Source organism: Tyto alba, unplaced genomic scaffold (assembly GCF_018691265.1).
Source record: "Tyto alba isolate M040663 unplaced genomic scaffold, T.alba_DEE_v4.0 Super-Scaffold_20000042, whole genome shotgun sequence".
NCBI lineage: Eukaryota > Metazoa > Chordata > Aves > Strigiformes > Tytonidae > Tyto > Tyto alba.
In genome coordinates, this window is record NW_024881293.1 from 15873849 (window position 1) to 15898520 (window position 24672).

The 24672-nt window shown below is 39.6% G+C and overlaps 1 protein-coding gene across 1 annotated transcript in view; it reads left to right on the forward strand.

Annotated features, from left to right (window-relative positions):
* The window catches only part of LMNB2 (lamin B2), a 44993-nt gene extending 21308 nt beyond the window's left edge, over positions 1–23685 (forward strand). The window contains exons 3-12 of the mRNA XM_033003083.2: positions 5004–5160; positions 5681–5806; positions 8226–8396; positions 12616–12741; positions 12940–13160; positions 13736–14027; positions 14538–14645; positions 15515–15634; positions 17054–17155; positions 18369–23685. Coding sequence (XP_032858974.1) covers positions 5004–5160; positions 5681–5806; positions 8226–8396; positions 12616–12741; positions 12940–13160; positions 13736–14027; positions 14538–14645; positions 15515–15634; positions 17054–17155; positions 18369–18410 — 1465 coding nt within the window. The 3' untranslated portion in view covers positions 18411–23685. The remainder of the gene's footprint in view (positions 1–5003; positions 5161–5680; positions 5807–8225; positions 8397–12615; positions 12742–12939; positions 13161–13735; positions 14028–14537; positions 14646–15514; positions 15635–17053; positions 17156–18368) is intronic.
* The last annotated feature ends 987 nt before the right edge of the window (positions 23686–24672 follow it).

Sequence of the window (24672 nt, forward strand, 5' to 3'; positions counted from 1 at the left end):
CCCTCTAACCTTGGTGTGTTGTCCCACAGTTTGTCATGGGCAAGCCTGATATAATCCCCCTCCCCATTCAAGTCTAGTTTAAGTCATGTTCAACTCTAATTTCTTTAGAGGGACCTTTGTCCTAGAGTGAAACTAGTTTTGATTCCAAGTTATGGATTCATCTGCAGAAGATAAGGAGGAGCTGTTAAGATATTAGCATCCATACCCAATTCAGTTTGCAAATGAATAATGGGATATGTGAATTTCTGACATTACAAGTGGGATTCAGATTCCTGAACATCAAAGTCTCTTGCTGTGTGAGCTGACACAGGCAGGATGCAGGAAAAAGCACACAACCATGGATGAAATGCAAAGAGTAAATTTAATCTCATTACTTTGCAGCCCAGGGGATCTCTGGAGCAGCACTGGGGCAGAGGCACACAAGCAGGGATGCAAGCACTGTGGAGTTCAGTCCCTGCTAGCCAGAAAGAGGAGAAGAAAGAAAAGATCTTGAACCTGCTGCTTTCACTTGTATATATCAAGGATTTTTGCAGGCATAGTTTTCCACTGTGCTTCAGTCTTTCCCACAGCAGGGCAGGAATCTCAAGGATGTTCAATAAGGTGCCTCTGAGTATTGCAGGCCTATGTTAGCTAAATGCAGAAGTTCTACCTGTCAAGTACACAAAGCTAAATCAACCATTAGTATCATAAATGTGGTTTTTGACACTCCAGCTGCAAGTCACTTGAGCGTGTTTACAATCTTCCTTGCCAGTCTCTCATTGTATTCCCACATTTGCACTGTAGACACTGTCAGTTATCCTCTGCTATAGTATTATTCTCCCACGGGTAGAGTGTGAATGTTGCAGCTATCCCAGGGATTAAGTTGAAGCATCCAAATCTTGACTAAACTTTTGTTGCAAGATGCCAGTAAAATAAGAAAGAAACATTCTGAGAAGAAATCAAACATGAGACTTGTTCAGGAAAAAAAAAAAAAAAGCACCTTTTTTTCTAATATGAAAAACCAACCAACCAAAACATGTGGTGTGGTTGATACTCTAAAAGGAAGGGATGTCATCCAGTGAGATCTGGACAGGCCTGAGAAATGAGCCCATGCAAACCCCATGAAGTTCAACAAGGCCAAGTGCAAGGTCCTACCCATGGCTTGGGGCAATCCCAAGCACACATTCAGGCTGGGCGAGGAGTGGATTGAGAGCAGCCCTGTGGAGAAGGATTTAGGGGTGTTGGTGGGTGGAAAACTGTCTGTGAGCCAGCAGTGTGCACAGCACAGCCAACTGTGTGCTGGGCTGCATCAGGAGAAGTGTGGGCAGCAGGTCGAGGGAGGGGACTCTGCCCCTCTACCTCACTCTTGTGAGACCCTTCCCCCCCTGCAGTGCTGGGTCCAGCTCTGAGGCCTTCAACATCAGAAGGACATGGACCTGCTTGAGTGGGCTGGAGCAGCTCCCCTGGGAGGCCAGGCTGAGAGAGTTGGGGGGAGTTCAGCCTGAAGAGAAGGCTCCAGGTAGACCTTACAGCGGCCTCCCAGTGCTTAAAGGGGGTACAGGAAAGTGGGGAGGGACTTTTGATCGGGGGGTGGGGTAGGATGTGGGGGTAACCGTTTTAAATTGAAAGAGGGTAGATTTTGATTAGAAACAAGGAAGAGGAGGGAGGGAAGGAATGAGTGAAGGAGGTATAGATGGGAACACTTAGTTTACTGGTGAGATGCACAACATTTTTGCCTTGGTGGAACAGCACCCTCCCACAAGGCTGCTGAACCAGACCTGGTGTAGTGATCAGGGTGCATTCAGTCATAGCAGAGGTGACTTTGGCCTGGTTAAGGAAAGTCTCCTATCCTGATGTTCATGAAGTGTCTGTTCATATCTTTACCAGTGTCACAGGTCACCAGGTCAAGTAAAACCTGGAGATAGATAGGTAGGTAGGTAGGCCCCATGCATCTGATTATTTTAGCAGTATTCATGCTTGAGTTGTGAGAGAGTTGACTTGTAACTCCCCAAAACAGGGGCTGAGAGGAACAGCCTGAGAAAGTGATAAGGGATTTGGGTAGTGGAGGCCCTCTGAGCTGAGGAATGTCTCAAACACTCACAAGTAATGAAACTATAGCCAGAGGGTGAATAATGTAGAGTCTGGAGCTGATAAGGCGGCCTGATGAGCGCAGGATGCAGCTGGAAGAGAGAGTCCTGTGAAGGCAGGATGGCTCTGCTCTGGTGTACCTTGGAAAGTTTCCAGGGCCATCTGTCCAGTGAATGACCTTTGCTTCATTATCCACAAAATGCACATTAAAGTAGACACCACCAAATATGCTAATGAAGATTAACAAGATCATGCTGATTACATCATCCCATGAAGCACTTTACTCTTCCCCATACATGTGATAGGTAGGTATGTGGGTTGACCTAGGGGATTAACACAAGGCAAGTGTGTATAAATCGAAGCGGGGTGAGGAGTGAAAGCGTGCAAGCAATAGATAGAAAGAAGGAAGCAAGATGGATGCATCCCTGACAAACTCAGACAGGGCCAATGTAGGACCCTGGACTGGTAATCTCTATTTTTCTGTTCTCTCTCCTTTTCTTTTTCCCCTTTTCACTTACTACCATTAAGTAACGTAAGGCATACTATATCACTTGTCATAATTTGTTATAGCTGACTATTGTGTATCCAGTTAGTACATTGTGAGAAATTAATAAAATGTCTGTGCATGGACTTTGAGACTTGTCTCACCATTGTCCGCTCTGTTGGGGATTTATGAATCTAAGTCACTTGTCTCCCTTGTCTGGACAGGATGTGACAAGCTGCAAGCTCCCAGCTCTGAAATATGTGACTGTCTTGCTGCAGCTTCCTCTGCCTGCTACTCCGTGTTGTCACTGAAATATTTCCCTTGAGCAAACTTGGCTGCTTTCTGGAAAAAAGAGCTCTATAGGGTTACCGTAGCCCGCTGTCCTTCAAAGAACGTTGGCACATATCAACAGACACAATGACTGCTGTTTGTAACTTTTAGGCATCTTTGAGAAACACACACATACACACCCCCAAAAGGAGGTTGCACCTTTGTAAAAGCAAAGCCTTCAGTCAGTTTTTTGCATGAAGACAATAAACCGTGCAATTAAAAATGCAAATAAAAATGTGAATGAAAGCAGCTTGGAATGTGTCAGTGTTCATGAAGGAACAGAAGTTACTTATTGCTGTCAGGAATTCTTTATGGTGCTTTATGAAACTGTACGTTGAACACTTCTGTTCATTCCTATCTCCCTGGGAATACTCGAATGCTGCCTAGTTTCTGCAAGTGGGAGGAAGCTATGGTCTGTGTAAGCATACACTGCTGTTTCTACTCAGTGTGAAGTGACATTTGCCCTTTAGGTACTGCACAGACAAGGTTTCCAGATCTGATTGTCTGTGACACATGCACAGTGGCTTGTTTTACTACATGACACATGTGATGCAGGGACACGTGTCTGGAGAGTCTTATTTTGAAGGCTTTCTTGTTGCAGCTAAATAACTGTCCTTTAAGTAGAAGTCTTTGTTTTGTCTATGTCTCCTACAAGCTGCTTGAGCTTGAAGACACTGCACATATGTTGCAAGAACAGGACTCACAATGGCATATTGGACCAATGAATAAGAAAAATTGGTTAGAGTTAAATGAAAAGAATTCAGAGATTACACCAAGGAATGCAGAGAGAACATAGGAGCCTTGTAGCTAGAGAGTATCACAAAACAAGTGTGTTCATTTATTCTGTAGTTAGAAAAAATGCACGTTGTGCTGAAGCATGTAAAGAAATAATGTCTATAGGGCACACCAGTACCCCATAAAGCAGGATTTTTGTAAAGTAATTTTGGACATCGCACTTTGTTAGAGTTATGGGCAAATTAGAAATTCAAGAGGACAGTACAAATGATTGGAAGTTTGGGAACCAAGACTCAGGATTTGGGCTGGGGAGCAAGATTTGTATAATCTAGATCAGTGGGTTTCAGCTTTTTTTTTTTTTTCCCCTTTGCAAATACAGTATTTTTTTCCATGTTTGGAGTTGCAGAACAAATAGAGAGCTTTTTAAAGCCTATAGGTAGTAGGACTCCTCTTCAAAGTTACTTCTGTGGCCTTTTAGGAGCAGCTCATTGACCACAGTCTGAAAACTACTGATCTATAGAAGATAAGTTTGAGGAAAGGGAAGGATAAAAATGAGTTCTAAGATGGTTTAAGAGAAGACCAAAAGCTGTTCCCTGTGTTCTTGGTGGTGTGAGGCTAGAATAGCAAGCTTAAACTCCAACAGGGAAGGATTACTTCACATAAAACATTTTTTTTAATTATGTAACAACACGCACCTAGACAAGCTGCAGAAAGTATGTTAGCAGAGAAGGTAGACAGATTAACCTGGTGGGCAGGAGGAAGATGACCTTGATGGTTTCTGTGAGTTGGACATAACAGCTCAAATCAGCATATTTAAAGTGACCAGAATTGCTTTGCTCATAATGAGAACTGCTGAAGAAATACTGGTTTATTCCTGAAAGGTGACTACATTTCTGTGGTGGATTACTTTATTACTTTGTATGGGAATACATCCTAGGGAATGGGCTTGGCCACACCAGGTATAAAACACTGGGGACTCTCTGGGAGATGCATGTGCTCTGCCTCTGAAGGACTATAGTCAGAAGTGGTGGATGTCAGCAATTAAACGTGCTGTGCAGCAGAGATGAGAAAATAGTCTTTACACCTTGTATGTAAAACAGCTTTATTGTAATCTCTTAGTTGACACTTTGATTTTCCCTTGTCCGCCTATGACATACCTTATCAGGCAATGCATTTACAACACATTGGTACAAGCTGTGAGTTTTAATTGATATTTATGATTACTTTTATTTGCTGCATTTGCAGGTTACTCTAGGAGCCACCTAGTGGTACACTAATCTGAGCAAAATGTGTAGAATAACAAAATATCTGTAGTTGTAACCAAGACATGCTCAAGATATGTGTGCACCCATGTATAAATATAATGCACTTTTTTTTTTTTTTTCAGCTACAAGAAGAAAGATGCAGACTTGTCTGTGGCTCAGGGTCGCATTAAGGATCTTGAAGTGCTGTTCCATAGAAGTGAAGCAGAACTCAATACTGTCCTGAATGAGAAACGCAGTCTTGAATCAGAGGTGGCTGATTTACGTGCCCAACTTGCTAAGGTATAGCAGAGAATGTTCCTTGCTTTAACACAGGAGAGGCTATGTATTGTCAAACTTGTTGGTTTTCTTTGCAGTTAGTTTATCGTCTGAACATCATATATCAGCTTGCTTCCTGCTGAACTTTTGCCCGTCCCTCTTGGATATAAAACTAAATTGTAAGAAATTTATGTAAAAACAACCAAAACAGCATGATGTTTTAGAAATTTTGCTAGTCAAAAGCTTTTATTTAAAAATTTCTGGCAAGTGTTTCTATATTCATGAGGTATCAAATAAAAAAAAAAGCTTGTTTTAAATATTCTTAAGCATGCACACACTCTTTTTCTTTCTTGTTGCTTTGGTTTGTGTTTTGTTTCTTGGTTTTGTTTTGTTTTGTTTTTTTTTGAAAATCAGTGGCTTGACATCAGATTTGTTGTTGTGAATAATTGGTCCAAAGAATTCAAATGAAGACCATAAAGGGGTTATGGATGGAAAATAGAGATCCAGACAAAATTAAATCTTTATCTTTAAAATTCTTTACTAGGCTGAAGATGGTCATGCTGTGGCTAAGAAGCAGTTGGAGAAGGAGACACTAATGCGTGTGGACCTGGAGAATCGGTGCCAGAGCTTGCAAGAGGATCTGGATTTCAGGAAGAATGTATTTGAGGAGGTATTATCACCTAGTAGTCTTATAATAGCCTGAAATTTATTTAGCTTTTATTCAAATTGACTATAAGCAATTACTAGTCCAGCTAGGGAAGATCAATATTATCCTCGCTATAAATGGACTGAGTCATAAAATAGTTAAAGGTTTTGCAAGAGTTACGTGGTGAATCAGTGAGGGAGCTGACATGAAAGCTAAGTGACAAGGGTATTGTTCCGTGAGCTAATGTTGCAGCCAATTGCTCTGGGAAAGGGAAAGTCTTGTTCCCTCTCTCTGGACCTGGTTGTACGGCCCTGCTCCTTACTTGCACCAGCTCTGGTGATTGTTGGACCTGACTATAACCTGTTTTAATTGATGACAGCAGTTTGCAGTTATCCTGCTTTTTGCAGCAGTAGTTTTCTAAAGGGTTGTTTTCTGTCTGTTTAGTGAGTTCAATTGGCTCATAGTGGTTCTAGTGATGACCAGGGTTTTTATAAAGTAAATAGTGGGAATGCATACGTGGAGATTGGAAAGGGGAAGCATGACCTTCTCTCTGTACCAGGTGCAAAGTGTTATGTCAGTGTAGTTCATCTTGTGAAAACTGACTCTGACCTTTGGTCCTCCTGCAAGCTCATTCAATTAGTGGCTGCTAAGAAATGGCCGCATGCTTCTGCCCTTCATTTCACTGATGCTAGTTGTGATGTTTGGCTCACCATGCACCAAACCATTTCTGCCTGATTAACTAGTAAAATACTTACATTTTTTTGCTTGAGTTTAGTTTTTGCCAGCTTAGTGTCTGAGTTATGTCTTACCATGGAATCGAATGAGTGCACAGACTGGATTGGGGGATGGGGCAGGGCTGTGTGGCTAACGACAAGGGCTGGAGCAGGGCAGAGAAACCAACCAAGTAGATCACCCTGAGTGGTACTGGTCATTGTCTCACTTCCGTGCCCTGGAGTAGTTGGATTGCTGCACACAACTGCAATGACAGACCCTTGCTTGGTTGTAGGACCTGAAAATAACTTTGCTTCCTGAGGAGAATTGTGTTGCTACTGACGAAAGGTGAAGCTAAATGAGACAACAGAAGTTTGCTATGAAATGGGGGTGTTCCTTTAGCCATCCCTGAAGCTCTTTGATCCTTGTATGGACCAATTCAACACACAGAGTAAGAAAAGGAATTTGTTTCCTTTAGGGCAGTAAATTAATTTGGTACAGTGAAGGGTCCAAAGCTCCAGCACCATTAGAACATCACGACTGAGAGTGTGGCAAGTGAAGCCTGCTTATTCTAGTGATGTTGAACTGCTAGATCACCTCAGGCCTTCACCTGATAATCTGTAGTCCCCAATGATATTTTTGTGGCCTCTGAGGGGTCATTGCCTACAGTTACTGAGAGACTGCTGCTTGCTAGTTTTGTTGGTGTAAAATTTCACCACAGAAGGGAAAGCTTCTTCCAGATCACATCAGGGCACATTGCTGTGAGTAGAAGGGAATGTTTCTAAGAGTATGTTTTCACACACAGAGAATTTCTGCAACATAACTAGTAAAGTCACTCAGAATTTGTGTTGGCCTGCTATGACTTCAGTTTAGGCATGCAAGGTGAGCCTTGCTTCACTTGCCTGCTCTTCCCCCTCATGGCCCTGCTGCTATCTTCAGGCCTCCTCACTGTATTCAGAACCACACCCTCGTTGTTTGTCCTACCCTGAAGGGAGAAATTGTTTCTTTCTCATACCATGCATTCAAGCCTGGCCAGGTCTCTGCAGGGCTCAACATGGATAAGTGCATGAGTAACTTACCTCACTAGTTTGGGACCAGTGCTCTAGGCACAGAGAACTCATAGTTCTCTAAAAAGAAAAATTTATTAGTACAAACTCTGACCAGACAAAATTACATTTATGTCTTCAGGATTTTTTACTTGCTGCTTTATTACTAACGTAATCAAAATCTAACGAGTAGAGGTCATCCAGTATATAGGAAAAGAGATAAGATCTGCATATGCTTAAAAATGAAATTTGAAGATGCAGTTTTTCTTTATAATGATTATTTTTTCAATATATGTAATGGTCACAAAAGGTGTTGACTTATCTGACTCCTTGTAGACTGCTATTGTAATGTAGGGATGTATATTGAGAATGAAAGGGTTTGTACTGCAGCACATGGAATCTTTCTGCTGTGTAAAAATTCATGTTTTCTTCTCCCCCCCCTTCACTTCTGTAGCATAAAACAGCTCCTTACTTAAACTGTATACAGCTGTCTTAAAACCTGTTTTCAGGTTGGATCACTTTTAAGAATTACATCTTGCCAAATGAGAATGGTAACTTGCATGTGTTAGTACATGCAGCTCCTATATACTAAATAATTAGTACTGAAATAGGTAATTGCCTGAATGTAATTGTTTGTACTGTTTACCTAATGTAAATTAATTTGTCCCCTTTTTTTGTGTGTGTAGGAAATAAGGGAAACAAGAAAGCGACATGAACATCGTTTGGTTGAAGTGGACACTAGTCGTCAACAGGAGTATGAATCCAAAATGACGCAGGCCCTGGAGGATCTGCGAAATCAACATGATGAACAAGTCAAACTGTACAAAATGGAGCTTGAGCAGACCTATCAGGCTAAGGTAACTACTGCTATCCACAGCACTGTCTGACAGGAAGTCCAGTTAGTGAGATAAAGCCACTTCCATCAAGCCCTACCGTCTTTATGGAGACAAGTAATTCTAATTTGAAGCAGCTTTGTCCCAGTGTTCAAATGCCACCTCTGGTGCTTGTGCACAGATGCATTTCCCAGGCGAGGCGCGGAATCACGACTTTACAACCAGTACGGTTATAAAGTAGGTTTATTTCTTCAGCGCTGGGTGCACGGGGGAATAATTTCCTCCAAATGCGTGCCCAGCTAGGAGCCAAAAGCAGCTCCTTTTTACTGCTTAAAAAAGTTACATATTCACTAATTCTAATACATATGCATCACTACTCCGAGGACAGGGAGGGAATATTACAATTAGTTCTGAGAAATCATTAACATATCCTCCCACCCCAAATTCCTCCCATCACACTTGGGCAGTGCTCCCTGGTGGTTGTGGGCAGGGGTCTTCAGATGAAGGCTCGGAGTCTTCTTCACTGTGTTCGCTAGTTGACCCTTACTACTGCACAGACTTGGTCCTGTAGTCAGGTACACCTTGTCCTTCACGTCTGGGCTAATTTGCAGCTCCTTTGTCTTTCTGGCTCAGTGGTTTTAGTTCCCCTCTTGTCTCAAGGACAAGAGACACCAGAGGTGGCCCATCCTGTCTTCCTTCCCTTCAGTCACAAGGGAGTTCCTGTCCTTTGATAGGGACCATCAATGGCCCATCTGGTTCTTTCTCATTCCATTGCAAAGGAGTTACCATCCTTTGATGGATGGAGGCCATCTGGGGAGCATCCCAAGGAGGGGGGGTCTGTTGGGTTAGTGTGCGCATCCCCTGAGGGGGGGGGCTATCGGGTTAGTGTTTCCTCAGTTCGCGGGGAGGTTATAGCCAGAGGTAATAGCTAGGAATAGCTTTAGCTAAGAAAGGCCAGTTTGTGAGAAAACACATAGAACTGTTGGTCACTGCATTTTTGTGGCCCTCCTCTGGACCCTCTCCAACAGGTCCGTGTCTTTCTTGTGCTGCGGGCTGCAGGGCTGGATGCAGTAGAGGGAAAATGTGAACATAGGAGTAATTTAATCCAGGAGAAAGCTGCTTAAACTGCTTTAAAATATTTGCACTTTTTTGCTTTATCTGCCCATTGCAGATGAGTGAAATACATCTCATTCAAATGGGAGGAGCAGCAATATGTTTCATGGAGGTAAAATAGTAATTTGACAGAGTTTGATAAGTTTGATGGAATTTAACAAAGTTTAACAGTGGGTTGACAAGGTTCAGTAAGTTTGATGGCAAGGTTCACCTTATTAATTACTTTATGGAAGGAATATACAAAGGAAAATTCATTTTGAATGATTCACACAGAAACCAGAGACGCAAAGAGTAAGGAGAACCCTCCCATTGAGTCACAAGGCTCAGAGTAGGACTCAGAGTAGACCCCCTTGCTTTCTAAACTCCTTTTGGAGCCTAGGTGTGCATGGATCCAATTTTAGTCTCAGACTTGATCAGTGGTTTATGTCTAATGGAATTATACATACAATTTTTATAATAATATTGAGTAGCTACATGGATTAGTAATGTTTCACAGCATTAATTCAGCATGCTGTCACTCACTCACTGAGAATCTGTTGCGGGTGAGGGATCTTTCCCGCCTTGGGTAATGAAGGATCTCTTGGTTTCAGGTAAGGAACCTCTAAACCTTAAAAGGTGTCCCTGCTCAAGGAGAGAGTCACCTGGCATGCAGTCCAGCTGCAATTCAGGGAGAGCTCAAATTGGGCCCATCCTGGTGGTAATATTCATAGGGTGAAGTAGCTGGCAGCTAGTAATAGTATAGATAAGATAGACGTCTTCGCTTTAGCTCTGGTATCTTGTTCTGTGCTTTAGTTACCTTGCACTTTTGCATTTCGAAACCACCTTTCGAAATAGTCATCAAGACACCTTCTCTCCCTTTTACATGAGCTTTCCAGCTCACAAGTTCACCCCAAGGTTATGAGGCTTGTTGCTCCTTAGCCTGAATCAAAGTATGGCTAGGAGTCAAGTGTATCCCCTCACACCTGTGCACATCCCAGTCATCCAGAGCTGGCGACATGGGAGGAGTAGCAGCTTTGTTATTGGTACAGTTGCTGGTTACAGGTTTGTGTCATTGTTTTGGGGTTTTATTTTAAATATTCATTGCCCTACCTGAAGAAATTAGGCAGCTGCCAGTTTTCTGACTATTTAAAATACTTGCCAATAATTACAGCCATTTCTAAGTCTCTTGCAGTGGAGAAATTACAGTGCTACTAACATTATTCTCCACCACCCTTCACTGAGACTTCCTTTGAATTCATTGTTTTGATGATTTACAGTTTAAGAAACTTTGATCTACAAATATTTATTTAGAGCAGCAACAATATAGATAATAGATACTAAAAAGCAAAAGTAAGTACAGGCTTGGCATTATTCACAGAAGGATAGGAGATGCCTAGTAAAACAACAAAAAAGAAAAAGTCTGCAGAATACAGACTTTGAGAATGAAAAAGTGACAAGATTTGAACAGAGGGATGAACAAATTAAGCTGTTTTTTCCCCACATAAAAGATGGTGGTTGTTATGGATGGAATTGGAATGCAAAAGTAAAAATGGGCTTAGCTGTGACCTTCATTCTGTGGATTTCTGGATAAAGGTGCGTCCTTGTTCAGAGAGAGCCTGAGCTGCTAAGAAATATAATGTCAAAGTGGATTGTTAAGTTTAGCTATTGAGCATCTCCAGGAAGAGAGGGTCTTGGGTAAAAGCTCGCTTCTTGCTCTAACCATGATCTTTGATAATAAGCAATAGAAATTTAAATCTGAGGATTTGGCACTATGTCAGCATGACTGCAAGGAAGTGAATGGTTGTCAGCATTCAAATAACTTTTAAATTTTAGAAGTAGTAATGGAGTATATAGTTGACTTGAAGTTCCTTCAAAACCCTTATACTAAAGAATACTCTATGTGTGTTCTCTTCCATACTCAGAACTTTGTGACCAGCAGAGCTAATGATTGATTTTGTAAAGCTTTGTGCTGTGTGGCTAAAGAACATGTTCTGCCTCTAACAGTTCTTAGTACTGGAGCAGTTTAGTTCCTGGGTGAATTCCATGGTGTGTAGCAGAATTGTTGAACTCCAGCTGCAAGGCATGAAAAGGGTGATTTCCTTCTAGCTATCTACTTTTATGAAACTTGCCATGTAATAGCTTTGAGCTCTGTTGTTGCTGTCAGATTTGGTTAAAATTAACCACTAGAAATGAAGCTTGTTCATAGGTGAAAATAACAAAAACTGAAAACAGATTGAATGTTGGCAACTATTAGAGAAAGAGAATACAACCAAAAGCATTGGTTTGGCTGTGGGAGAGGATGTCATCTGGGGTGCTGTGAGTAGTTTTAGTCATTTCGAAAAGGTAGTACAGAATAATACAGAGAAGACTAACAAAGACAATTAAGAGTATGAAACAGGTCCTGCATGAGGAAAGTTTAAAAATTCACCTGGGAAAATAAATGAGTCGAGAGAATGGGAAGATACAATGAATGTCTGTAAAAGGAAAAATAACACAGAGGAGAAAAATGAGGAGTGATTATTATTTTTCAGTGGAAGTAGGGACACTGAATGTTCAGCGGCAGACTTGAAAGAGACAAAAGAAGGCTCTTCTTCATTAATATATAGCTAAACTCCTTGCCTCATAAATTCAGAAAGCAGAAACAAATTCCTGCCTGAAAAATCCACTGAGAGAAAGTAAACATCAAAGTACTGTCTCTGGCATAGGAAGTCCCTGCATTGCAAATGGCCAGCTGAGACACAATGCCTGTGGAATATTTTACTGAGCATAGTACCTGGTCATCTGTGGAACTGTTAGGCCAGGATGTGAACTAGGTAGCTTTTGCTCTGACCCAGTGTGATTGTTCTTAGGACAAACAAGCAGATAGTGTGATCACATGAACCTCACTTTTTTTGGAAACTGTAAGGCTGCTTGTATAATGGAAGGGCTAATAGACTATTTTTTTTTTAATAGTATAAGCAAACCCTATAGGACTGAAATTGCTTTTCCTGATCCTTAGGGAATTTCCTCAATGTTATGCAATTCTTATCATAAATGTACCAGATTTCCATTCAAAATTATTTGACCAAATAGCTTCTATTTTTTTAACCAAAATTATATTTACAGGATATCTAACTTAATGCAAGTGATGTGTATAAAATTTGCCTTCCAGCTGGAGAATGCTAAACTGTCCTCTGACCAAAATGACAAAGCTGCTGGTGCAGCTCGAGAGGAGTTGAAGGAGGCTCGCATGAGAATAGAAGCTCTGAGCTACCAGCTTTCTGGCCTTCAGAAACAGGTAAAGGACTAAATTTGCTTTCATCTCTAATACAGAGCACTGTATTATTTGGATATATTAACATTTATGTCCCTTCATATTTTCTGAATTTGACAGAGAGAAGTCTTTATATTTATTTGGGAGGGAGATGAATTTTTTAACTTTTTTACTGTACTCATATAGATGCCAACTGGGTTTTCCATTGTGCTGTCTACCTAGGCTAGTGCAGCAGAAGATCGCATTCGTGAATTGGAGGAAATGATGGCTGGTGAGCGGGAAAAGTTTAGGAAGATGTTAGATGTAAAGGAGAGGGAAATGACAGACATGAGGGACCAGATGCAACAGCAGCTTACAGAGTACCAGGAACTGCTTGATGTTAAATTAGCACTGGACATGGAGATCAGTGCTTACCGAAAACTCCTGGAAGGAGAAGAGGAAAGGTATGTACAGATTCCACATTCTTTTCTTATGACTAGCAGGTGTTATTTTCATTTCTTGTGCTTATTTTTTTTTCCCATTTGAGCAGGAATGCCCAGACTTTGTTTCACTGAAGTCACATTGGCTTCACACCACAGTGTGTTGCACGGAACACTTGCAAGTGTTCTTATTTGAACACCGTCTTTATTTTATTTTGGTTTTTATAATGGTCTCAGAGTACAGTGGAGTATATAATGTGCCTGACATTCAGATCCTCTTTTTAAGTGTTTATATTTCTGTATTTTCCTGTTTTTAAACTATGGGCCAAGAACAGTGTGTTTAGTAGTAGAAACACTGGAGAGGATGGTTAAGTGATCTGTGTTGCTCTCATTAGCACTGCTTTCCTAGTTGCATAATTGTATTATCAGAAAATTTCTCAGGTATGGAAAATTTTATGTGCAGTCCTCCTGACACGCACAGTAAGGCTGCTTTCAGCCTTGGTGCATACATTACAGTGTGGTTACTGAGTATATTGTGGCATTATTGCTTTGTAGTTCTGTGGATGAGTTAATTAAAATGCTTCCTTCATTGTGCTAAGGTTGAAGCTCTCTCCAAGTCCATCCTCCCGTGTTACAGTCTCTCGGGCTACCTCCAGCAGCAGCAGTAGCAGTACTTCACTTGTTCGCACTTCGCGAGGCAAGAGAAAACGTATTGAAGCAGAAGAGCTTTCAGGCAGCGGAACAAGTGGAATTGGCACTGGAAGTATTAGTGGCAGCAGTAGTAGCAGTAGCTTCCAAATGTCCCAGCAAGCTTCAGCTACAGGAAGTATCAGCATAGAAGAGATAGACCTGGAGGGCAAATACGTTCAACTGAAAAACAACTCGGAGAAGGTGAGCATGTGCAGAACTCCTAGTAAACAAAGAGGGGGTGCTAAATTGAAATGTTACACAGCTTTTTATAGCACAAGTAGGTGGAGTCACTTGGAGAGCAGGAGCAACATCTCAAGGTACAGAATCCTGCAATAATTAACAGGGGCATTTGAAAGTTGACCGTTAAGTGTGCGAACATGAATGTAATGATGAAGCGAACATAATTTGTCTCTCAAATGTCTAAATGTGTGCTGGTACCTTGCTCATGTAAATAGCCTTGCTGGCTCTAGCAGAACTTTTTTGTGTGAAATGTGTATAATTTTAAATTTTGCTGAATGACCTCACAGGATTTTACACTTTGGACTATTAGTGGGTATAGACAAATACTTCCAGGTTAGCATGTAGATGTCTAACAACCATGTAAGTAAATTTATGTTCACATTATTTTAATAACCGAGACATAGAGAAAGCTCTGATGCCTGTTTGCTCTGTTTTGCCAACCCTGAATAACCTTATGACTCTCTCCATTAGGATCAGTCTTTGGGTAACTGGAGACTGAAAAGACAAATTGGAGATGGAGAAGAAATTGCTTATAAATTTACTCCTAAGTATGTCCTCAGAGCTGGGCAGACTGTAACAGTAAGTTATACTTGCAGTATGTCAACAACATATTATTTTGTTCACGCTGTGGCAGTTGTAAATGTGACTTTTGGTACAGCCTGATTTCATGTAGAACTTTTTGGTTTTGTGGATGTCATTTTAGAGGAGCAAGATGTCAGTTCTAAAAATGCAGAACAGAAATTGAATTTCTGTATTAGCACTTCAGTATTTAAGCCCATTTCAGGCATAGAGAAAGTCGAAGAAAAAGGTATTTTGGGGGTGGGCCAAGGGCTGTTTGTTTTCAAACACCTTTGCCCAGGTTTGGAACACTAATCATGCTCAACCTCTTAATGATATAGGAACATTTCAGAGCATTCATTCAGTCTAGTTAAGTTTAAGATTAGGTGTTCTCATACTTACCTGAAGTAGAACAGCTGCTTTTCTATAATTTTGTATTTTATTTTCAGTCTGCAACAGGTGTTCTTTCAGAAGAAAAAAAAATACTTTTAATCAGGTCCAGCTATTTCTACTTAAGTGTCAACTGCTCAGATACAAATAAAAGATTTAATTGATAACACGACAAGCTGCATTTTATCTCTTGGTTCCATACAGTATAGTCATTGAGACAGTGGTAGGAGAAATACGTATATTGAGAAAAGAATTGATGACTGCAATATTAGATAATTTTTTTCTCTCTCTTTTTTTTTAATGGCTAGTGTTACTTTTTGTTGTAAACTGAGAATAATATCTTGCTACAAGTAATGTTGTAGGTAAAAGCAGGGTAAAACTGCCATTGGAATTCAGAAACAAAACTGGAATGTAGAGAGAAGTAGGAGAATTAGGGGTTTCTGTATATTTAAAAATAAAATGTGCATAAATAGCTAATTACAGAATGTCTTTCTCACTAGATTTGGGGTGCAGATGCAGGCGTATCTCACAGCCCCCCTTCTGTTCTTGTGTGGAAGAATCAAGGCAGCTGGGGCACTGGAGGAAATATCCGCACATACCTTGTAAACTCTGAAGGAGAGGTAGGCAGTGTCTGTAGAAAAAAAAGCTGTGGGCTGGGTAATCTCTCAGACTCTTTAATTTGGAGGGTGGAGGACAACGATGATGACGAAATCCTGATTTTAAGATCTCCCCTATTGTCTTCTAAAATAGGACCGTATATAACACTGAAATAATGAAATATCTCTGAGATTTTTGGGAAATTTTGGAAAACTGATCATCATCTTGACTACGTCCATAGACAACTTTTTCCTGTTTTAGAAAAACACCCTGCTAGTAGTGAATTTGTTTGGAATTTGAGTGTGGATTTTCAGAAGAGACAAAGCAAATAAGTATTGCTGGCAATTCAAATTTACATTGTATAGTACCTACAACATTCTGGGCTGCAATGTAAATATTACTGTAGCAAGATGGAAGATGTCCTTTCAATGTTGCCAGTATATCAGAAGTTTTAATTTGGCACACATTCCTGTGTATTCTGCATTGTCCTACATCTGCCCACAACTGATTTTTTTAAAACCATCCCTTCAAAGGACTCCTGCAAGGGAGGATCATGCTTTGGCTGTTATTCATAAATGTGCCATTATCTCAGCAATCTGATAGAAATAGGAAAGTAAAAGAGACTACAGTTGTATCGGTTTTCATGCTGCCTTTCTAGCTGACAATTCTATGGAAACGTGTTGTGCAGGAAGAGCAGCACAGGACAAGGTAGGAGGGAAGGTCATTTGTATAAATAGAAAGCTAACCAGCTTAGTATTCAAATAGAAGTGGTTAAACTAGTATCTGAAAAAAAATTAAAATCCATGTCCTTTCCCACTGTGGTTACCTTTAGTATCCCTGCTTAGAACTGTATGTTTAGGGTGACTTCTTCCACAAGTAAAAATTTGCACCTATGATTTCAAGGGTACAAGTGTACAGAAGAATTTCTTACTTTTAAGAAGTGTTAGAAATAATTTAGTAATAAAGAAAGCTTCTTGGGGTCTTAGAGTTCTGTTTAGTGCCTGGTTTGGAAGCCCATTGTGATAATTGATACGTGCCATTAATACAGAATATTTAGTAGAAATTAGGAGTAATCTTAATTCAGTGTAATCATACTGAGAAACATTAGTTTCTCACAGTATGTCTTAGCTCCTAGCTGGGTCTGCTGTGACCTCGTATAAAATAGACTAATGACAAACATGGCTGATTCCTCTCAAATCCCTAGTTAATGAAAGAAAATTTCTGAAGCTAAGTTACATTACCGTGCCTTTTAGTGGATAGAAATAGGAATGTTGTGGATTGCAGGATATTGCCAGCATTTGTTTGCATAGTTAATGTTAAATCTAGGGCAATTTGCTTTAAACCCTCCAAAATTTAATAGGGGTATTATATAGATGGTGTTGCAAAAACTTAAGAGATAGATATAGACTACTGGCCATCTCCTTATTTGTCGTTTTGTGTAGGAAGTTGCAGTGAGAAATGTTACTAAATCAGTAGTCGTGCGAGAGAACGAAGAGGAAGAGGATGAAGCAGAGTTTGGAGAAGAAGACCTTTTCAACCAGCAGGTAATAAGATGCGGACCAGATGTTTAACTTGTGCCTCCTTGGTTGGATTAATGACGCATAAGATTTAGGGGGGGTCCTTTCAGTTTTTGTCAGCTCTGAGCTTCCTGGTCCATTTTTCCAATGGATGTTGTCAGAGGATGATCTCAGAATGGCTTGCAAACCTGCAGGATTACTGCAGTGCACAGAGAGAGTATAATGTGAGTGATTCTTCCAGGAATTGCTGCTTGAATCGAAAATGGTACAGCTCAAGCAGCGGCTCGTGTCAGTTCAGGATGCCAGAATATCTATGGAAGTATGCGACAGATCAGAATTTTACACCTTTGCAATGACATAGACTATATCTAGGGTTAGTAAGATTAGTTTTAGCAGACAGTGTTCCTCCCATTCCAGTATTTGCTTCTCTATTAAAAAAGAGTCTGCTGTAAGCAGAATTTAACCATTGGGAAATATAACCACTAAAAACCAGGAAAGGAGGAGTGCTGCTGTTGCCGCAAGCTTCAGCTTATCGATTTTCTGATAGTATATACCTGCTACATCTGAAATAAACTTGTTTTTTCTTAATAATGCCACCTATATGTTTTCATAACCCTTAGTTAAGTACTGTGCAATAACTGACCAGCAGTCAGCAGGGTGAAAAGGAGAAAGATACTTGATACAGGTGATATCAGAAAATACTTTAGATTTATTTCAAACTCAAGTGATTTGTTCTCCTAATCAGTGGCCATTAGTAGTTCTTTTCATGAAGAACTCATACTGTACAGGTTTGAAGTTGAGTTTTGAAAACTTTTTTGGTCTCTGGGCAATTGAGCAGTGTATTTGTAGTATAACACCACTGAACAAGAAACTTTTTTTACCCGAAGAAGTAGTTTTGCAGCATGGGTCTCTCTCAGAAACATCGTTTGAAATAAAGAAACAAACATCCTGTTCTGAAGCGAATGACATCACAGTTTTCATTTGTCATCTGTATCAGTGTTGAAGGTATGGAGATTAACCAGTCAACCCACTGTAGAAAACCACAACCAGAGTAGCAGTGTCTTACTCCTGACAGTAGACTGTGACGTGTGCTATGCTTTCTCTATAGTTGTGATGTTCACTGAATATAACTAAGCTACCAAAATAAAAGCTTTTCACAACTGAGATGATAACCAGAGTCTGGGTTTACAATATGAAAAACTAGTAAGAATTGAGTTCTACTATGCCTGTCTTATTTTAGGGGGATCCCAGAACAACCTCTAGAGGATGCTCAGTGATGTGAAGAAAGAAAAAAGAAACTATTATTTGCTATTTTTTTTTTCATTTCTTTCCTTTTATTTTTGCTATTTTTTTCCCTCCAGAGCCACTGAAAACTATTTTTATATGCATCATCTGATTTCTTTAAAGTTTACTCCTTGGTACATTTTTATAAAAAAAAATCGAAAAAAAAAAACCTTTACCGAACAAAACTGCCAGAATTTTTAATAGATTTCTTTATTTTTCCCTCTTTGTTGAAACATTATATTGGAATACAGTATTTTTTCCCATACAGAGTTTAAAGTCTTCTGTACAAACCTTCAGCAGAAAATAAATTGTTAGCTAAAATGGGATGAGACTCCTTGAGTGTATGGTAAATCTATAATTGCATATAATACCAGGATAACAACAACAACAAAATTTAAGAAAGCATGTTCATCTGCAGGGCCCGATGAGAGATTCACAGTAGTGTTTCCTCCATACTTTGTAAGAAATGGTAGTATCTTGCCTGGTATCTTCAGCAGTGCCCATCTTAGGAAAACTAGACCCCAGATTCATTAAAAATGCTACTCCACCAATGGAAGTAAGAAAGGGAAGCTGCATTTTAGACATTCTTGGCTCAGTACCATGGCATCTTGTCCTACTTCAGGGTTTGACAGTCTAGTAGTAAAAACATCTGAGTCTGTCAACACCTTAGCTCCATATAATTATTTCAGAAGATGGAGAATGATCGGTTCTGCTTGCTGAATATAGACATCATCTTAGGTATGAAAGTGTCCAAACCAGTTTTAACTGTTTCATTTTCAGTGGATTTTGACGTCACAAATGAGACCCTGTTAAATCATGGACACAAGTCGTGATGTACAGTATTTATGATGTTAAGCATCATGATTTAATGATTTTGACATATTCAGCATTAAACAGAATGATTATGATTTTAGATGTTAAAAATATTTTTACTTTTGGCAATGATAAATATTGGGGATTTTAAAGGTTAACCTGTGTAAATGTTGACTTTTTTAATCAGAGCTAGATGCAGCTTGTTCATACTTCTCTTATATTCAGAGGGGCATTGCCAGGTATCTTAAGGAGCAGTATTTGCAAAATAGTACAGAAGTAGTTTAATGACTTTTTTAAAAAGTTAAAAGGAACTGCTGTTGTTTAAGACTTAAGCATTGCTTTGCAGTGTTCAAATGCTCAATGTAAAGTAACAGTGAAGGGAGAATAATGTTTTTTATAAAAAATGCTTTGTATGAGTAGCAGGTGATTTTTATTTCAGTATGATGCATTTTGTATCTGACAGTGTCCCTTTAGCTTAGGGTTTCTTCTGCTGCACTTCTGTGGAGATAACTCTGACTCCCATAAGAGTATTGATATAGTAGTGCAGCTTTAAGCACTAGGAAAAATACTTGATTGCTCCAAAGAATGCATTGGCTACTGTACAAGCAAATGTTTTTTCCACTAGTTAATAGTTTGGATACAAAATTTGGATACCATTTGATGCCAGCATAGAATCCTGTTTATACCTGCACTCTTGAAGTCTGATCTTGTCATTCAAATAGTTTGGACTCGTCAAACGAGCTACAAGGTTTGGATGTTTTCGGTGGCTTTTGGATATTATGTTCTCTGAACAGTATTGTGACTGACAGATATAACCTAGAAAGTCAGTTTAGTGGCTTTGACTGATGATGGCTTTGTAATGCAAGCAGGGTGGGAGCAAAAGGGGGTTTTGAAGCTTATGGATTTATTTTGCCATTTAAAAATAAATCAGATGCTACTTTTCTCTATTTGAGTGAGATGACTGAATTACTGAAGTTAAACTAATAGAAATGTAAAACTATGTTTTAATCCATTATCAGAAGATCCATTACAAAAAAAGCAGTATGAAGATTTGGCTGTTTGGGCTAATGGGATAACTTGATGTACTTGGCTGGTTTTCTAATGTAATTTTCCCACTCTGCTTGAGTAGAAGGTTAAATATGTAGTAAATCATGTCTATCTCTCTGTAAAATGTATCTAGTGAAATTATGTTTCTCAGACATACTGTTGTCAACTACCTTTTCTAAATTTCTTGTTACGCAAATGAATGCAATCAATGTAAAAGTATTTTTGCAATGCACCTTCCAGCCACTGGGCAGCATTTCCCTTTCTGACCCACAGTTTCTATACTATAATTACATAATGTCTGAGGGCTTTTTGCCTTTTTTTCCTAAAGATCTGTATTTATTTTTTTTACATTGGCCAGTTTTCAGATTGCTTATTCTTAAGATTGTCCTATGCGTTTAAGATTGTTCTGTGGTCTTAATACTAAAGCAGTGAGTGTGTAGTTCATTTGCATTTTTTCTGTGACTTTTTTTTTTTTTTTTCTTTTCCTGTAAAGAATGGGCTAGGAAAGGCAACTTGAATGAGGAAAAACCTCTTGCTACCTGAGCCATAGTTTTCCTAACAGCTACTGTATGGGGAATGTGTCTTGTAGCCTTAAAGACTGGTGCTGGCAAATCTTTTGTGATGAACACTGTGCCCCTCAGTAACAGTCTGCAGAATTTGTCCTTAGATTTGCAACTGCATCCTTTAATTTTGGAAACCGTTTTTATTTTATTCTTCAGTACCATGTTTAGGTATATACAGATGTTCATGTAAAACAGTGATTGACACTCTGGGAATTACAACAGTCTAAATGTGGATGATTCTGTCACCACAGTGCTTTCTAAAAGGCTACTAAAAATATGAGAAATAATTCCTAGCTGTAAATTACAAGACACAGAAAAACTGCTGTATTCCACGTACTTTCTTTTTTTGTGTGGGCGTCTTCTCTAGGACACCATCCTTTCCTCCTGCTTTTGATGTTGAGCTTCAGCATAATGGCACTATGCCTTTAAAGTTGGTGCTCCGAACTGGGAGGTTTTTGGCTTTACCGAGCGAAGAAAGCATTGCTTCTTTTTCCTCTGTTTTTCAATTATTTTTTTTCCTCATTTTCAGGATAATTAAAGTTTTTTTGTTCAAATAAAATCCAGTGTCCCCGTGCCCTCTTTTCCTATTTGATCCTGAATGTGAACCACTCTTGAAGAACTTGGAGGATAGTAAGCATTTCTACTCTAGTGTAGGTACCAGGTGTAGAGCTTGAAGGAGAAACAGATTTGATTTGTCAGGAGAGAAATTATTTTAAGGCCTCTGTGATTACAGAAATTAACCAGTATAGCTTTTTTTCAGAGTAGTCACTTGAGGTTAATTTACCCATATGGGTGTTCTTGTTCCAGAAAAACAGGCAATCAACTTTATTCTGGATGAAACAGTAAAAATTATTCCTAAATGATTCTTACTGGTTAAGAGGGGGAAGGGATAACAGCATAACTGCAGCAGAATAGTTAAGCTAATCTTTTCATTGTGTAGATTGTAACAATATAATATAAAATATGATAATGCATACTACCTATTCCTATATTTATACCATGTGAAAATGCTTGTGTCAGAACAAGTCCATCCATCTGCAGACCCACTGGTAATGTGGCATCCTCCAGAGTGAGATATGATTACAGAGAACCTGAAATTCCATGCCACTTCTTTTCTCCCTCACTTCTGTATTTGTTACTTTAGTTGCTGTATTGCAGTGACTTGTTCTAAGTAATAGAGTGGCTATGATTCCTTTCTTGCTGCACAGCGTTATTTCCCAGTGTGTCTACTTAGGCTAGTTCGGGACTCTAGATTTGCCCCGACAAAAACAGTAGTTTACACTAATCAGTTGTCTTCAGCACCAGTTTGCCATTAGATGGGAGTTGGCTGGCTGTGTTTGTAGCAGGAACCAAAAGTCTCAGGAAGAAAATAAATGTCTGCTTCCCATGACCTTTAATGTAAAAGCCAGACAAGCTTGTCTGCAGCTTGCTTTAGTCAGGAAAAATGTATTGTAGCATGAAGCAGACTGTACTGTGAAAGGAGGTCTTAATATGCATGTTTGTCCTTGAGCAGCGAGACACCTCATGTTCAGCGTGTGGATTTTACTGTTTTTTATACACCCTTTTTTCTTACTATTAATGCTCATCCTGTATAAAGGCCCTTTAACTGCAACCTGAACAGAGGTTAGTTAGAAGAGGCTTATAGAAATCCCTCTCTACACCCCAGAACACTTGAGAATCTCTTTTGTGTGCATCAGAAAGATTTTGATGCTGTATAAAAACATGCATGCCGTATGTCTTATATTTGTTGTAGCCACTTCTCTCACTTTCTCACTGTGAAGCCATTCTGTCTCTTCTTTCTGTATCTTCTTTTGAAAGTCTTACCTCTAAACAAAGGTATATCCATATTTGATACTGGATTTTATTGCCACTGTTGGGTCCAAACCCTGTGTGAGCAGGAAGCAAGCCTTGTTGTAAACCAGTGAGTGGAAGGTGAGGGTAGTGATTGCATTTTTAAAAGCATTGTTTTAGCTGAATGTCAAGACAAATTACATTGGTGAGTTTCTTTTCTCACTTAAAATGGCCTGGGAAGCAGAATTTTTATTTACCCTTCAATATGCTTAGCTTTGAACCAGTTTAAAATAATTTCGATGTGTTTTTTTTTAATACAAGACCATATCTACATGCAATTATTATTTGTAAACATAATGCCTTTCTTGAAATGCTAAGGTCTAGAGAGTGAAAAGGATGATTAATATTGAAAGACTCAGTTCAGAATAACTCAAGCAGTGAATTGACTTGGAGTTGAGGAATATGAAACGTGTTTTATTGAACTTCCACATTTTCTAGTTAGCTTTTAATGAAGTGACGATTCCATGTTAATAAGGTAGATGTTATTGTGTATTCCAGCTATCCAGATCATCATTACTTTAAAATTACAAGCAATAAACTATTTTAAACAAGTTTAAGCAAAAATGCTTTCCATTTGGGCACAAAATACAGTTGAACTCTTATCTTCTTGACAGTAATGCCTTGTGACTTGAATTGTGGTTTTTTGATATTTTTTTTTTAACACAGTCTATTTAGATAGCTCTGGTTCTAGGTCACTGTAGTTTAACTGACCACCTCTGGTCAGCTGCTGCAGATGAGTTTTTGGAAGGTTCAAGTTTTTAAAATAAGGAATTGTGAAAAGCATTGCAAATTGAAATATAAAGACAAAATTATTAAAATGTTCACATGGAACTTATGAAAACTACATAATGATCTAGACTTTATCATTTCAAAGTGGGGGGTTTTTTTCTTTTTAGAATATGCATGCCAAATGTCTTGTCTTTTTCAATGATTTGTAATATACATTTTATGACTGGAAACTTTTTGTACAACACACTCAAATAAATGTTTTGCATTTTATTTGTTTTCTTCTTTCATTTAACCAACACAGAAGCCATGTGGGCTGTTTGAGAGGATTCATCCCAGGGCACTGTCCTGGTTTCAACTGGGATAGAGTTAATTTTTCTTCTTAGTGGCTAGAATAGTGCTGTGTTTTGGATTCAGTACTGGATTTGGAATGGGAAGAATGCTGATAATACACCGATGTCTTCAGTTGTTGCTGAGAGATCAAGGCCTCTCCAACTTCCTATGTCCTGCCTGTGGACAGGTGCACAAGAACCTGAGAGAGAGCACGACCAGAGCACCGGACCCAAATCGGCCAGTGAAATATTCCATATCATGAAAAATCTGCTCAGTATATAAAGGAGGGGCAGCTGGGAAGGAGAGCGTTCTCTCTCGCTTCCAGAATTGCGATTGCGGGATCTTGGTATTTCAGGATCACTGGCTGGGAACGGGCTGGGTATCAGTTGGCAGGTGGTGAGCAGTCGCACTGTGCATTGTCCGTTTGTACTTTCTATTATTGTTATTTTTCTCTATTTTATTACAATTACTAAACTGTTTTTACCTCAACCTAGGAGTTTCCCTTTACCCCTCCAATTCCCTCCCCCATCCCCAGGGCAGGGGAGGGTGAGGGATCATCTGTGTGTTTGGCTGCCGGTGAGGTTAAACCACAGCAGAGACCTTGCTATGTGTAGACAGGGGACAATGAACTGTCCACACTCCTATGAGAGATGAGCTGAATTGCTGCATGGCCTCCTCAAAAAGCAGCTTTCCTTTAAATTATATGCAGACACAGTACTCATGGAAAAAATGCTGTCCTCTGATCAGTAGCACCGCTCCCAACAAAAGCAGAACTTGAGTAGCTGGAGCAGATAAATGTCCCCTTTCCTTTCTTATCACCCCACTGACTTCTGCAGCCCCTGCACTGGAGGGGTTGTTTCCATTTCAGCCACTTGATCCTGACTTGAGAGAACAAGAGCAGATACTGAGCCCTGGCAGTGATTGATT